Source organism: Alligator sinensis, unplaced genomic scaffold (genome assembly GCF_000455745.1).
Source record: "Alligator sinensis unplaced genomic scaffold, ASM45574v1 scaffold134_1, whole genome shotgun sequence".
Taxonomy (NCBI): Eukaryota; Metazoa; Chordata; order Crocodylia; family Alligatoridae; genus Alligator; species Alligator sinensis.
In genome coordinates, this window is record NW_005841920.1 from 2880473 (window position 1) to 2896072 (window position 15600).

Consider the following 15600-nt stretch of genomic DNA (forward strand, 5'->3'; position numbering starts at 1 on the left):
GTGGAAATGTAACTGCCTGGAAATATGAAGCATTACTGAAAATGAAAATAAGTTTAATTTTAGATTGGCGGTGGCGATCCCTCATGGTCAAGGATGATCACTCCCACAGGTCAAGTAAAGGGTTGTAGATGAGTGTCTGCTGATGGCTAAGAAGGCCGAGCCTAGAGCTGCAGACTCTCTGCCAACTGCCACAGGTGGTAGTTAAAGGGAGGTTTGGACCACAGATTTCAATTTTAGATAAAAGTGCTAGTGAAGTTATATCCATGAGAAGTGTAAGAAAAATATACACTACTGTTATCCAGGCTGCAAAAGGTAAGCAGCATACTTGTAAGACAATACATGGTCCTCTGGAGTGGGGATCCAGGATGTATTTTGGCTTTCCTACCAGTTCTAACTGTGACTCACTCTGTGATCTTGGGCTGAGAGTGAGAAAACTTTAGTTTACTCATTCATGGGTAACTTGGTTATGATAACGTTCATCTGTCTCAAAATGATGTTGTATAATGGTGTGTGTAAAGTACTGATATTCTCTGAAAGTCCTAAGACTACTATACACATTAATATGTTGTGATGAAGTCATTCTTATTTATGTGGATAACTCTTTAAAAACACAGAATTTTATTGCAAGTTCCTTAATAAACAATTTTTCCACTACTCAGCAATACATGCCATCCCTGTACATGGCCTGTCAGTTCCACACAGTATAATGTAGATGCCAAAGCCTGCTATATATATGCCTCATTTTGGAGAGAATTCTTAATCTTGAAGATTACACTGGGGTGAGAGAGAAAATGAGATTTAAATCTCTTTGATAGGAAAAAAAAATAAATAAATAAAGCAATTTCATAGGTTGGAGTGTCCCAGTAATTACATCCTCGGTTTTTCTGAACTTGCTTTGGGCTTGTTCAACAATGCATGTACCAAAAGATTATCACAATCAGGACTCATAGGAGAGATATCTTTTATTAGATCAACAACATTTTTGAAAAAAAAAAAATTTAATTGCAAGCTTTCGGGCATGTAAATTGCAATTAAAGAATTTTTTTTTTTTGCAAAACTCTTGTTGATCTAATAAAAGGTATCATCTCTACTATGAGTCCTGATTGCGTTTTCCTCTAGACCAATAGGACTACAAGCTGGATACCAAACGATTACCTACTTTAATACATTCTACTAGACTTTGGAGGGGTAGGGGGGCATTGTTTGTTGTTTTTTAATTAGCATATGCACAATATATGTTAATATTTTGCCTGAGATCAAGACACAATAGGAATGAATTATAGAAGCTCCTTTGGAAAGTTCCTATACAGAATACAGACATTGGACACACCGTTCCACAGTCTATTCATTTGTAAAATAGGAATAATACGTATCCACCCAAAAGAGGGAGGCAAGACTTACTAAATGTTTACAAGGGTATACAGCTCCTCACACAAATTCTTGTGTAGAAACAAAAATATTTAGTGGAATTTAAGTCTACACTTGTGATAACTATTACTTTCACTGGCCAATGAGAACAATTGTTTTTGGTTTATAGTGTAATATACTTGCCTAGCTGTAAACTTAACACAGGTTAATACCATCTATTAATTCATATTATTTTAAATAGTTTTGAGTTCTAAAAAAAGAGATTCCCAGATTTCCCTTTTCTGGCTACTAAGTTGCCTGACACGTTGGGATAGAACTAAGAATATATAGATAATTTTCTCTAGCCTAGTTTGATTGCAACTCCTCACATTGTATTGTCTTTGGTTTTCCCATGAGTCTGCATTAATCTCATGTCATGAAGGTTAGAAGCTAGCATGGATCATTAATGGGTTAAGTTTCGTATGCTTCCTCTGAATACAAATTCTTCCTGTTCCCTCATCCCACAAAACAAGCGAGCTCCAAACCAGGATTCAGATAATTTAGCAAAAAGATTTCATGTACTACATATTTGCAAAATGAACTGATGGCAAAAATTGTAAGGAAGAACTAGCCTATTCCATGACAGGCCCAAAGGCCATAGGACACTTACTGCTGATAGCCAAGCCAAATGTGACAAAAGCACAATGGCCTAATATTCAAAGGGTCAAATTTTTTCCAATAGCATACCTACTTTGGTGTGACCCAAGGAAAGTGATCTTAAGCACTGGCTATAGTCTTGGCTGGACCAACATAAGTCTCATCAAACCTAAATATCCAGCCTCAAAATCCCATAATTGCAAATTGGTAGAAGCTCTGATAATATCTTACAGACTGAAGCCAGGTGTCACAGGAAGAGTTCCAAAAGCAAATCTCATAACACCTGTTCCCCAAACCAATACACCATACTTAGTCTGGTAAAACTCTTTCATAATTACAAGACCCTCTTTTAGCCACCCTTTTCAGTAAGTCCCCAAGCCCACATTAACTAAACCAACTCCCTGTTCCTTCAGCTTCTATTTTAAATGTAACATTGCAAGGAAGAGCAAAAAACTCCTTTGCATTTCATTTGACAAACTACTGAACAAATGTAGTACTAGCACTGTGCAATGCTCTCATTCCCAAAACAACTGAGTTGAAAACTGCATTTCATGTTTTGGTAATCTGTGACTGTGTTACTATCAGTAACCTTGCGGCAATTTGACATTGTTGGAAGTATGCTTGACTTTAATATTACTCAAGAACAATGGGAGAAGGAAGCATAAATAAAGTTGCAAGTAAATCTCCTATGAGTTTGACTGGGAGCAGGCAGAGACCCCTATGTGTTTCCAGTTAAAGCAGATCTTGCGGGAGTCAGAAAACATATTTTGCATTATAATTTCATGTGACTCCTACTAAAAGTTCTGTCTGGCCAGATACCAAATACAATTAACTGAAAATTGAGTCAATTCATCATTTTCAGGGGACACAGACTGGTTTAAAAGGGAATGGGAAAACATTCTCCATAGGAAAGATTTTCTAAGCATTGTGACAAGTGTGGTAACTACTCTATTTGCATTTTACCCTATTATTTTTTACAAGTGAACCTGCCCTCACAACAGTAACACCACATAGCTGCTCACTTAATTCCTCACTCAGGTATGAATTTTATATAGTAGATAAAATTGAATAAGCAAGAAGTATAGTTTTCTGGGGTTCAGGAAGATCCCCTCTATTCCTTAGTATGAAGGCAAAAGATGCAAAGGTCAAATTCACTCCATGCACACTGTACCCAGAAAAGAAAGCATTCTAAAGAAACACTATCAAGTATTTAAAATTAAAGCATGAGAAGCATTTAGGAAGAACAGAGAAGCCTTACTAGGACCCTCTGTGGGAGTCATAGAGGAAGCTACTGTGCTAAGAGGTGGAATAACCTCCCCCATCGCTCCCAAGGGAGAGAGTCTCCTCTTGCAGCCAGAGCAGTGCTTTGTGATTGCCCCATGTTAATCAATGAGGTAATCCATGGAGAGCTGGGCTACAGAAAGTGGGTGGTCTTTGCGGATGGAGGTGCTCTCTCTTCTCCCTCTGCCTCTCCTTCTGGCCTGAGCCAGTTCCTGCAGCTGGACTGAAGGCGGCCTGCAGGCTGCTCTCGGCACATTTCTTCATTTCTCACTTGAGTGCCCTTCTTTAGTTCCCTTTCAACTGCCCACTTTATATCGGCTTCATTACACCACCGCTCCATTTGTAATGTAAATCGGGAAACTCAGGGAAGTTTTTCTTTTGGCCTTGTCTACGGAAGAATACCGAGAGGTATTCAAAACGTATTAACACAAATCAATGGCACCAATAAAAGCAAAATCTCCTTAGCAACATAATCTTGATTGCAAAAGGAGAACTGAGAGCATTTAGCAGAACAGTGGCCCACATGGAATACGCATTTGTCTAGAAGAATGCAGCACAAAGCCTAAAAGAGAGATGCTGAAAAAATCCAAAATTAACTCACACTGAACAGTTACTCTTTTTTTGAAAAGTACACAATTGGCTACATTAAATCTATCGTGCGCTTTTCTGCTCAGCAACATTGTATCATACCGCTTTGCAAGCTGAAATTACAACACCCTGCATGCTTCAGAGTAGCTCCAGGGTTTTTTCATATATATAAAAAGAAGCTGTTAGAATTTCTTTAGTAAAGCAACCAAAGTGTAAAATGTTTCACACATAAAGAAATAAGAAGCCGGTTGATTAAATTCAATACTGTCCTTATAGCACCAATAGGGTTAGATTTGTATTGTTTATTAAAATTTAGGTTGACCAACATTACTAGATTTTATAAGCAAAGATTGAAATTGAAGCAAATAAATTACAATGATTATTTTGTGAATAAAGTGGTGATTTTCTGTCAAGTCTGTGGAAATGATATGTTAACTATATGGAAGTGTTACATGTTTAAAAAGGGCAGAAGAACAGCCATAACAAGAATATACTTAAGCCCAGTTTAAAAAACTTGGTAAAGGTAATGCCACCAACGCTGAAAACTGTAGTGCTGGAGTTTTCAGGAACATCTATAATCATCCAACATACATTTTTCATTCTCTCTCAAATTAAATTAAAAAATATTAAATTTAAAATTATTTGAGACATTGTTATGTTATAAAACACCTTTCACACGTTGCAAAAATGAAAAGGGCAGGCCTTAGAAATAGTTTCATAAGCCTTTTATTAATTTGTAATACATACAACTTAAGAAATGCTTTAAAAAGGTTTTGTATTGGAATCCATTCCAATCCTGGGTCAGGTCAGGAAAAACTAACAGAATGTTCATGTGTTAAATAAAGTCACATAATTCAGCAACAGATTAACTTCTGTAATTGTACAGATGCAGTTAAATACTCTTAAATTTGTGTATTTACAATTATGTGGCTTTCAACCACCCAATGCCCTATGAATATGGAACTGGCCCCTAAGCTTTTAGGCACTCATCCTGGATTTAAAATATTTGAAGTGGAATCTTCCAATGGTCAACTAGCAGCAATCAAATCTTTCTCAAACATTTATCATCAGATCCTTAATTGACATAACTACTGCTGAGTTTACATGGAATAGCAGCCTCCTAAGCATCTAGATTTAAAATGAATTCATTGTTTTGCTATTACACCCCTTCCCAAATTATATTTTGTATATTACTAGACTGGTGTAATGTAGTTATATTAACAAGTTGATTTGGCTGGTTTGACAAATGTCAGTCTCAATCTCATAAATCATTTTTAGGATTACTGCTTTATAATGCATTTAACATGTAGTGTTAAGAATGATGTCATAGCAGTGATGGTCCATGTGATTTTAACATTTGATTTTAATGTACAGAGGGAGCCCAAAGCAACTCTGCTTAACTTCAATTTTATGAACTGAAATACACAGTAGTTAATTTAGGCAACAAGTTCTAAGGACACTGCTTTGCAGAAAATTATTCTTAATTTAGTTTCAGCTGGAAACAGTCCTGAGGTTAGCATTTTCTCCGAATACTTCAGTATTAGGCAAAAAGAAACTGTTACACTTTTCACTAAGGAAATACTCCGTCTTCCCTATTGGTGTGTTGGAGTAAATTTTGAAATGCATAATATATCTTCATGAATTATGAAGCATGCTGAAATTAGAGATGAAAAATAAACTTTTAAAAACTTAAGAAAGTCTTTCTGTTGGTATAATAAAATTAATAGAAACAAAGACCCACCTGAAAATACTTTATTCTGTCATTGTACCTGTATATCTGATCTATAATATGGTCTATAAAATGGTTTAAGAAATTTAAAATACATTTCATAGAAACTGAAAGAAAATTTTGGGTTACAATCACTGGTTTTAGAATTTAACACAAGGCAAAATAACATTCAAAATAACATATGGAAATGAAAGTAAATCGCAAGGAATACTTTAAAACGTAGTATCTGTCCTTCGAAGGTGAACATCTGACAGCAGTTCAAGATAGCTGACTACTAAATCTTCTTAACTTATCTGAACTTAAGTTAATTCCCACCAGACCCTGTTCTTGGGTCGTTACATAGTCCAGACAGCTCCTGTCATGTGACAAGTTAGGAAATTTTTTTTGGAAACAATTAGCCATGCATTATAGTCTTCAGCCTTGGAAGAGAGTGGTATATATTTAAAGCTGGCAGCTTTCCTGAATAACTCTTTTATATGGACACTTAAAAAATTTAAACTAAGGGGGACCAGTTTTCAGAACACTGGAAGATTCTGTCTTTAAGAGGGAAACTTTCTTCATAAGAAGTACAATGTAAGAAATTACCATTCATTAGAGTACAGCCAAGAGGTCAATGTTGCACTCGCCCAAAACCTAGAATGTAGTAGCAGGAATTAAAAGTCTACGCAAATTTCTACAAAGGATTCTACTAACTTCAGTATAACTATCATCCCTCAATACCATTTTATATAGACAAACTCAAGACAGTTTTGGTATCTTGCACCTTGCCTTCCCACTAAAACTTACTATAATTATCTTGATTGCACCCCTGCCTTATTTGTGTAGCTTTCACAAATACTCTGAGACAAACTGATTTTAATGAAGCAGTATCAAAGGACACATGCCTGGATTAAATGTTTAAAAGGGCTTCTTCTACCAAACAAAAAAAAGCCTCTTATTATGAAAACTGGTTGCATCCAGATGTGATGCGCTAATAGCAAAGGTAGCTTTAAAGCTCCATTCCAGTTTTAAAGGGCCTTTTAAGTAGTTTTAAGATGCACCAAACCATGCTGAATGTTGACTGTCAGTATACAATACAGTAAAGTGTGAAGCTAGACATGCTACCAAGAACTGTTATCCATAAATCTGAACACATTAATTTGGCTTGAGATCTACAGCACCGCACTAATGGGAACAGCACATGAGCTACTTCATGCATTAAGGAGAATGTTTGCTTCCATACTTCTCCCTGTTGTATCTGTGACAAAAAACAACCATTTTCACCACCTTCAGAATCTCCTCACTATGTTAGGATTACACCTTCCATAGAAAGAGAATTGATAGGAAATGCTTTCCAGGGAGAAAGTCATTGGAATTTCTTAGTTCCATGTTTAAGGGCTCAAATAAAGCAAATAGATTTATTTCTCTTATTCTGAAGTTCTAAAATGCTTGTGTCTGTCTAACATCCTGTGTGATGTAGGCTCTTGTGGCCATAGTTCAACAACATTCTGAAACAGTCATACACACTTAAGTCCACATCATCTTTTCAGATGCAATTTCATAAAACTTCATATGAACAGCCTACTACTTTTGTTTTAATTTTTCCTAAGAGTTTTGGGGAATTCGTTTTTTCTTCAGAGGTATGGCTAACAGAAATTAAACACTATACTTAGAAAGCTGCGTGGGATGGCAATGCCATGTGGGTCTGGAGAAGAAAATCACAGAAATTACAGCAAATTAGTGGCAATGAATACAGATTTCACTTCTGAAATACTGTCTTTTCATTAGCAAATTATTCAAGCAGAAGCATAAGTGGTTTTAGTCGTGTATCCAAAGCCAGCCAGACTGAAAGCACCTCTCATACTGACTGAATTCCTACAAGGAATCCAAAACAACTTTTGGGACTAAGGTGCATCCATTATTAATTATAAACAATTTTACTTTAGAAACTTCTGGGTTTTGATCTCATATAGGAATTAAAAGGCCCTTAACATCACATCATATTTCTTTTATTTATCCAAATGAAGTACTTTGAATATACTATATCTACTTCTGTGAGTATACTGACAGGTCTTTGCAGAAAAAGGGCAGGGATTTTAGTAATCTTAGACTGTTTGCCTCAGATATAAACTCTTTAGTTAAGGAACTTGTTTAAATTGCTCAGTACAGGTTTCCCTTGCTTCATGCAGGTTCTGTATGTGTGAATTTGCTCTTATGTGATGACCCTTTTTATACCAAAAAATCATTATATGCGAGGTAAATTCACTCTTATGCAATCCATGTGGTGAAAGCTGCTTTGTGCTGTGCATTGTGGGAGTGATGCACACCCAAATATAGTCTTCTGTGTGCATCTGTGCTCCTCGCTTGTTGTCTGCAACACGTGTTTCTGTAGTTGCCATCCCCATTATGATAGTGCCTTGTGCTTGTGTGTACTGTCTGCTGTTGGCAAGTACCAAAACCGTCCTGTAAAAGGGGTAGAAATGGGTCTGGGGGTCAGTACAGTCAACGTCTTGAAACGTCTCCGATATTTGTTACATTGTAAAGTGGATTCCCTTTATGCGAATTTGAGTTATGCACCATTTTCCAGGAATGCATGTACAGCATAAAGCAAAGGAAACCTGTATTTGAAAAATGTGGTAATTTTCAGGATTGCCAACCCCAAATGTTCAAAAAATCATAAATCAGGCTACAAAAGTCATGTGACTAGTGTGAAAATTATGAGTGTTAAAAAGAATAAATTCGGAGTGCTTTTTCTTTGCCTTCTGGTTTCTGAGCCTTTAGTGCTTAAAACCTTGTCTGCAGCAATGAGAGCTGTCACATTAACCTAAAAAAATAGAAGCTGACCTTTACACCTACCTATTCATGTGTTTTCAGGAGTTGAAGCATTATGAAAAAGCCCTAAATATTATGCGACTTGCTATAAAATTATGAGCTGACAATGTTTAATTGGTAAATTTTGAGGGGGGAAAAAAATCAAAATAATTTTGAACCCTTTCACATGTCATTTAGTAGCCAACTACAAGTTCTCAGAATCCAATAGTTATGAAAAACTGTTATTCTAATGGATATTCTGAAAGGTTTTAATTTATTTATATGCATAAATATAGTTAAAATACCCTCACTAAGGGGCTTACCAAATGTCAGTGTTTACAAAAAAAGGAAGTCTTGACCAAACAGTCAAAGGCAACTATGCTTATAATCAACTATCACAGATAGCCATTGATGCTTTTATCACCAGGTGTTTTCTCCTAAGGATGAAATAGGCATAAGTAGATACATATGTAAATTAAAGATGAAATATACCAAGAGGGTAGCCAGTCTTCACTGATCAAGCAAATATTGGTGAATGGTATAGACGAGCAGCACTGTTAACTAATTATTAGCATTGCTAGAAGTCTAACAAATGCGATCCTAGTGTGTTAAATGCTTTACATTTATATAAAGCAGTGGTGCTCAGACCTTTCGGCCTTGTGGGCTGGATGACAGGCACGGGGCCATTCTGTTTGTCCAATCTAGTACAGAGCCACACTATCCAGCCCACTGGGATTTCCATAGGTCCAGAAATCTGACAGTTGGGGAGTGGCAATTAACACTGCACTGTTCCCCCACCCCCAACCTGTTGGAACTGTGGGGATCATCGCAGGCTGGATGACATGTCTTCATGGGCTGGACCTGGACAACAGGCTGGGGGTTGAACACTTCTTCTATAAACAATAGCACAAATATATCCTTCAGAAAAGCAAAAGGCTTACACACCCCACACCCCCATTAAAAGCAAATAGTCTCTTTAATACTTTGTTTCCCTTTACCATTGTTTTCTGGTCTGCCCAAATTAGGCCATGGAAGGTAGCATAAACCCCATTGTTAGAAACATGTAAAGTAACTATAGCTCAAACAGAACTTTGGAGATTAAAATTTATTTTAAAAATTCCCTACAGTGCACTACAGAGATTAACTCAATGACTTGCTATCTTGATCATCTCCAATTTCTATGATTCTTGCTCAGAGGCTTAAGGACTTGTGTAAAGAAATTTTATAACTAGACGAATGGGCTTGCCTGTCAAGAAAACTACAAGCATTTGAGAATCCTGGTCAAGCATAACGGCCTATATGATCCCAAATGCCTATTTCCCTATATGCCACCCCCAGTCAGAGACCTTGAGTTTGAGGAGAATTGATTCTTAAAGCATGATTTCAGATATTTTAACACATCCTTTATATGATGAAATTCCAGAGTCAGTGACCTACAAAAGGATAAGAGCTTCTTTTGGACCTTTACTTTACAATGGAAATTTCAAGGGGCAACCCAGAGATTTAAGAAAAAAATTAGCCACAAAGTCTGTTAACCAACTGGATTACAGTAATTTTAATTCAAATTCCACACCTGACCAGTCACATTCTTGAGACAGGACAGTACCACATATGAAGTTTTCACTTGGTATACGTCCCTTGTAAGCTTTTAAACCAGTCAGGATACATTTATATTGCAGTCACTGCTAGCTTCAATCTAGTGACCTTGGGTAGTACTTAGGGTTACCACACGTCCGGGTTTCCCCAGACATGTCCTTTTTTTTGGCCCCGTGCTGTGTCCAGGTGGGTTTTTAAAATAAGAGCAAAATGTCCAGGTTTTTTGCTGTTCTTCTGCCCTCCTATGCCAGCTGCTTACAGAGGAACAGAGCAGAGGAACAGCAAAAAATAGCCAGGGGGAGGGAGGGAGGGAGGGAGAGTGAGATAGCAATGCAGGAGCTGCTTGGGCAGCAGGGTTGGGAGTGAGGGGCATCACTAGGTAGGGGGGCCTGTGGGTGGGGAGTGAGGGGCACCAGCAGGGTTTGGGGGGGGGCAGGGGCTGCAGGTAGGGAGTGAGGGGCACAGGGGATGGGATGGGTGATTGTGGGTTGGGTGTGCCAGGCACTGGAAGCACCAGGGACTGCGGGTTCAGAGTGAAGGGCGCCAAGAGGTAGGGGCCAGGGTACTGCTGTTTGGGAGGGAGGGGCACTGGTAGTGCTGGGGTCAGTGGGTCCAGAGTGAGGGGCAACAGCAGGGCTGGGAGCGGGGGTAGGTGGCTTGTCAGTGAGGGGCAAAAGAATGGACAGGGCACCCCTCCCCCCATCATCATATTCTCCCCCCCTCCTGCCCCCCCCACCCCCAGTGACAGGTGTCCTCTTTTTTGGACCTAGAAATATGGTAACCCTAGTAGTATTGACAATACACTTGAGCTAGTACAGAACTCAACACAGCTGCAAAACCTAGAGAACCTGGGAAAATAATCAAGTGGCTAGTCTGTGTGAACTGCATGCTATGCAGCTGCATTATTAGCAGTACCTGACCTAACTAATTTAAAGCTAACTTGAGTAGATCTCCATGAGCTACAGGTGCAGCAGTGACTACAGTGTAGGCATACCCACAGGTATTTCTCCATACAGATGACATATCACCCAGAACTGGAAAAGATTATAAATATACAACACTACCTCTGAGAAACATCTACAGCCTCATTATAACAACCTCCACTTGTCATAATGAAAAAATGCAGTTCCTGCTGTTGCAATTGTTACAATATAGTGAACTGACTAACCCTATTATAGCAAACACCCTCTTCCAATGAACTTGTCTTACAATCCCATGGGGTTTCATTATAATTAGGTCATAATTTATTTTACATAGTCAACTGAGAACTTTGGTACAATAAAACATAACACAAGAAGTAGAGGCAGAGCTATTTTCAAAGTCTGAAACAAGACACAAGTTGAGTAATGGAAGATCTCAAGTTTGAGGCATGTATGGAGAACACAGATTAAGAGAGCTCTTAACACCTTCTAGACAGCTTCTGATATCAAATAATGGAGACTATAACACTGACTGGAAGATATACATAGAATAATTATTTTGAAGAAGCATATAAAAATAGTTTGCAACATGAAGGTATGTATAGTATATTACTGCAAAAAATGAAACTTATATTTAAAAGATTAAAAAGAGGATGTTATTCTTCTAGTGGTGTCAACTTTCCATTCATACAAATATTAAGCAGGGTATAATTTGTTTTTCATAGTTATTCACATTATTGCTTGCTACCACAGCCATTAGAGGAGCAAATTATTAGCATACACTGTACAGTACTTTCATGTACAGTACTTTCAAATATATACTTAAAGATTGAGTAGCGATTAAAAGAAAAATGTGTGTGAAGATATGTACAACCAAGAGAGATAAGTTAAAGGAATTAAATACGACTGACCTGACCCAAGCATTACATCATGTATTCAGTTAAAAAAACATACCTGTGCAGAAAAAACTCTGTAAACCAGAATGAGCAGAAACCAAGGTTCAGTAAATAAAGTCTTCATTACTGTCCAGCATACCTGACTTGACTTTTTGAGCTACATAGCATCTGTTTGTATCTGCATTTTGACCTGAACTGTAATGTTCAAGATTTCTCTCAAACCCACTTGCGTACCAGGTAACTTTTTCTGAGCTACTGAAAGAGACTTTACTGGATAATAAATTTACTGAAACAATTATTTTGCACCCCTGTGTACAATAGCTGGTAAACAATAAGAGTAAAGCTGTTATATGGCATTAGCCTGTCGTACAATATATACATTAAGTTGCAATACTAGTGTATTTTTGTGATCCTGAGCTCTACAAATCACAAGATGCATGCAAATCCTTCAGTGTTTCTTCTAGTCTAAGTAAAATAATTATACTTCTGGTTTATTAACTATTAAAGTAGATCTTCCTCAGAACCAGCTGACAGGATCTCTTCATTAAACAGTAAAGAGACTTGTAATGGTGCAGTGACATCTGGGTTCGAAAAAATATAGTTTCAAAGCAAATGCATCTCACTATACAAACTGGAGGTGGCTGACTGATATCCCAAAGGAAATAAAAATTATGACTGGAATGTCACTGGCAAAATTTGGGGAGGTTTATAGAAGTTTTACTGAGGTACATCATTAAAACTTATACAATTTACAATCAAATGATTAAATTATTTTCAGGGGGGAAAATACCTGCTGACTTGTAGACTATTTCAGCTGTATTTTTATATTTTTATATATAGTTACACACACGCGACTGAAAAAAATCAAGATACATGAACAAACAGAAAAAGTACAAGTAATAACTTAAGTAGTATTTAACATTTGCATGAAATGACTTTTGCAAAGTTTGACAAAATGCACTTAGAACATGCTGTTATTAAAAACCAAAATGAAGAACAAAAACACCACAAGATTCTGTAGAACCAATGCTATGTCACCACCAGGAGAGCACCAAGCAAGGCACCATTGGAAAAGACAACATACTTGAGTAAGTCTCTGTAAATAAATGCTAATCTGGTCGAAAAATTGGTGTCTTTGGTAAAAATTCTATAAGGATGACCTGTGTAAAAAGAAAAAAAAAATTAAATAGACTTGGAATTAATCCTATAAACTAGCTGAAGTGTAATACAGCATCCAATCAAAATTTGTTCAAGTTTATCAAAAACTATGGGGAAAGGAACAATCAAAGCCCATGCCACCCTCCTTGGGTAGGGGGTCATTAGTAAGTGATGCACACAGCATGTGCCTATCTAAGAGCAGTAAACTATAATACCCAAACTATAATAATGGGGGAGAGGAACATGGCTCACAGGTCACTAGACACATTAAAGTATGCCACCAGCTAATTATTCTTTAACAAACTCAGTTATCTGGCTCATAAGTTTTCTGTAAAAAACTAATGTCTATATTTTGTTAAGAGAGAAGATGAATACATGAGAATAACTCTGCAACCACATTATAAATATTCTCTCAGTTCAAATTAATTTAGCAATGTATTCATTATTATAAAGCTATGCTTACAGTTTTGATCATTTTCCATAAAAAGTCTGATTACTGTTCCACTAATCTCCTATCTCCTTATGCATGTCAAGACTGTCCACCTCTATCTCAGACAAGCTCTTGTAGGTAATAAGAAACTTGGTTCATGTTTCAGCATGAAAATACAGGGCAGGATTCTATCGAAATTCCATGGAGTATTTTGTATGCCATGTTGACACTTTGAGATGAGAGACCTCAAATAAAATATAGGTGAATACAGTTTAAATCTATGTATTTGGAAGAGCATCTTAAGGAAACAGCCTTTCATGAAAATGTTCCTTTTGCAAAGAGATGTCTATAAATATACAGACACAGTAAACTGGGATTCTTAACATTCTTCTTGGACTGACATTTCCAGAATAACTTAACTATGAATTTAACACACACTGCTTGCCTTTCATCTAAGTTTATTTCTTATATGAAATATATTTAAGACATTTAATTTTAAAGATACACATTTTTACTGTTAAACATTCATATAAAAAGCCTATTACCTGAAAAACATAACAGAGAGATTTGAGAGCATGGGGGGAAATGTACAACTGGCAGTTTAGAGGATATTTCCTTTTTTTTTAGTTCATGAAATGCCAAGAAAGCTCTAATTTGATCAATGAAGTTAAGACTTTTTTAAATTAGGTGCTTTGAAGTTTGGTTTCTGAATCTATATTATTATATAAAGGTGGCTTTGTATCAAAAATGCCAAACTCCCAGCATCTCCACTGACTAAGTGATGGATATGTGTTCCACATTTTGAAATTCACCCCTACATTTCAAACTCCAGCAACCTACAAAAGTGCAAGTCATTGTTTACATGGGTATATGGAAAGCACCTTGCTCATTGTTTAGTATTATACATTTGGATAAAACCCCTTATGTGATCAAGGTCAACTGAGATGCCTAAACATGAAGTCAGGAGAGTAATGAAATAGTAGGTTCATTTTCCCCCGTTATTTTTTAATACAATTACTTTGAGATCAGTATATTACTAGCTGCTAACTAAAGAGTAGAGCAAAGGAATTCTGTGAAAAATTAGGTCTGAGAAATTTAATTCACACTAAATACATCTGCAGAAAACTTGTTAGCAGTTTTAGAAATTGTTTTTCTTCACCCTTAGTCCCTGATCTTGTGAACACTTATGCTCAACTTATATAGACCAAATGGTTTTATACCGAAATCAACACAATGTTCACTATATGAAGAATAACATTACTTTCTTATAAGTTCATCTTAAAAACATTAGGTTTCAGATATGGTAAGCCATATTCCAAAGTGAATTTTTAAAAATAGTCTCTTATGCTTCCAGTTTAACTGGCAAAAGACTTGGGGGGAGGGGACTATGACAAGTACTTGCTGTAGAAAGAAGGTAGTCTTCAGCGATGAAAAACAGGAGCGTGTTCATATAGGTCAAGATCAAAACGGGATATTAAAATTTGCCTTTTTCTGGTTATAGCGAAGTATCTCATGTCTCATCATAAATTAACATGCTTTATATAAAAGATAATAATATAAAAATGTACTTATTCAGTTCACTGAATAGAGCTATTCTATGAAAAGAGGCATTTAAAAAATCTTCTATATTTCAGGTTAGAAATAGGACTTAGTTTGAAATGGAAGAAAGGGGAAAGGCTAACAGAGAAGATGATTTTAAGATAATTTCTAACTATTTAATCACTGTTTTAATCAATCTTTTTATATGCGGCTGCTTATGATGGCTGCATTGTTTCAAAGAATAGACAAAATATCATATAATAAAACACCATAGATAAGTTAGAAATGCAAACTAGGTATCTCGCCAAGGTTAGTCTTTACTTTAAAGAGTTAACCCTTTCCTGCTCTCACTTTTCACAATTAAAAAAACCCAAAACCTTAGCTGTTCAAATGATATAGTTTTAGCAAATTAATCCGCCCCAAGCATTTTCCTCCAACTACCCATAAAATGGTTAAAACAGTCATGAAAAGTTCTATGCCATTAAGTGGCACAGAACTTTTTAATATATACACTTTTTAGAGAATAAAGGAACTGGGGAGTCTGTTACAGCTGACTATTAAGATGACTTACAAAAAATATTTTAGTTATGCTATTAAAAGATAAAGATACTTTCAAGACACTTGAGATATGGGGTAGTTAAAACCTAAAAAGGGTAAAGGTTTTTTAAG

General features: G+C 36.5%; 1 protein-coding gene across 1 annotated transcript in view; it reads right to left on the reverse strand.

The window, feature by feature from the left end:
- Positions 1–11209: 11209 nt before the first annotated feature.
- CHIC2 (cysteine rich hydrophobic domain 2) overlaps positions 11210–15600 on the reverse strand; it is a 31735-nt gene continuing 27344 nt past the window's right edge. Inside the window, exon 5 of the mRNA XM_025198368.1 lies at positions 11210–12964. Within this exon, the coding sequence (XP_025054153.1) occupies positions 12914–12964 (51 nt within the window). The 3' untranslated portion in view covers positions 11210–12913. The remainder of the gene's footprint in view (positions 12965–15600) is intronic.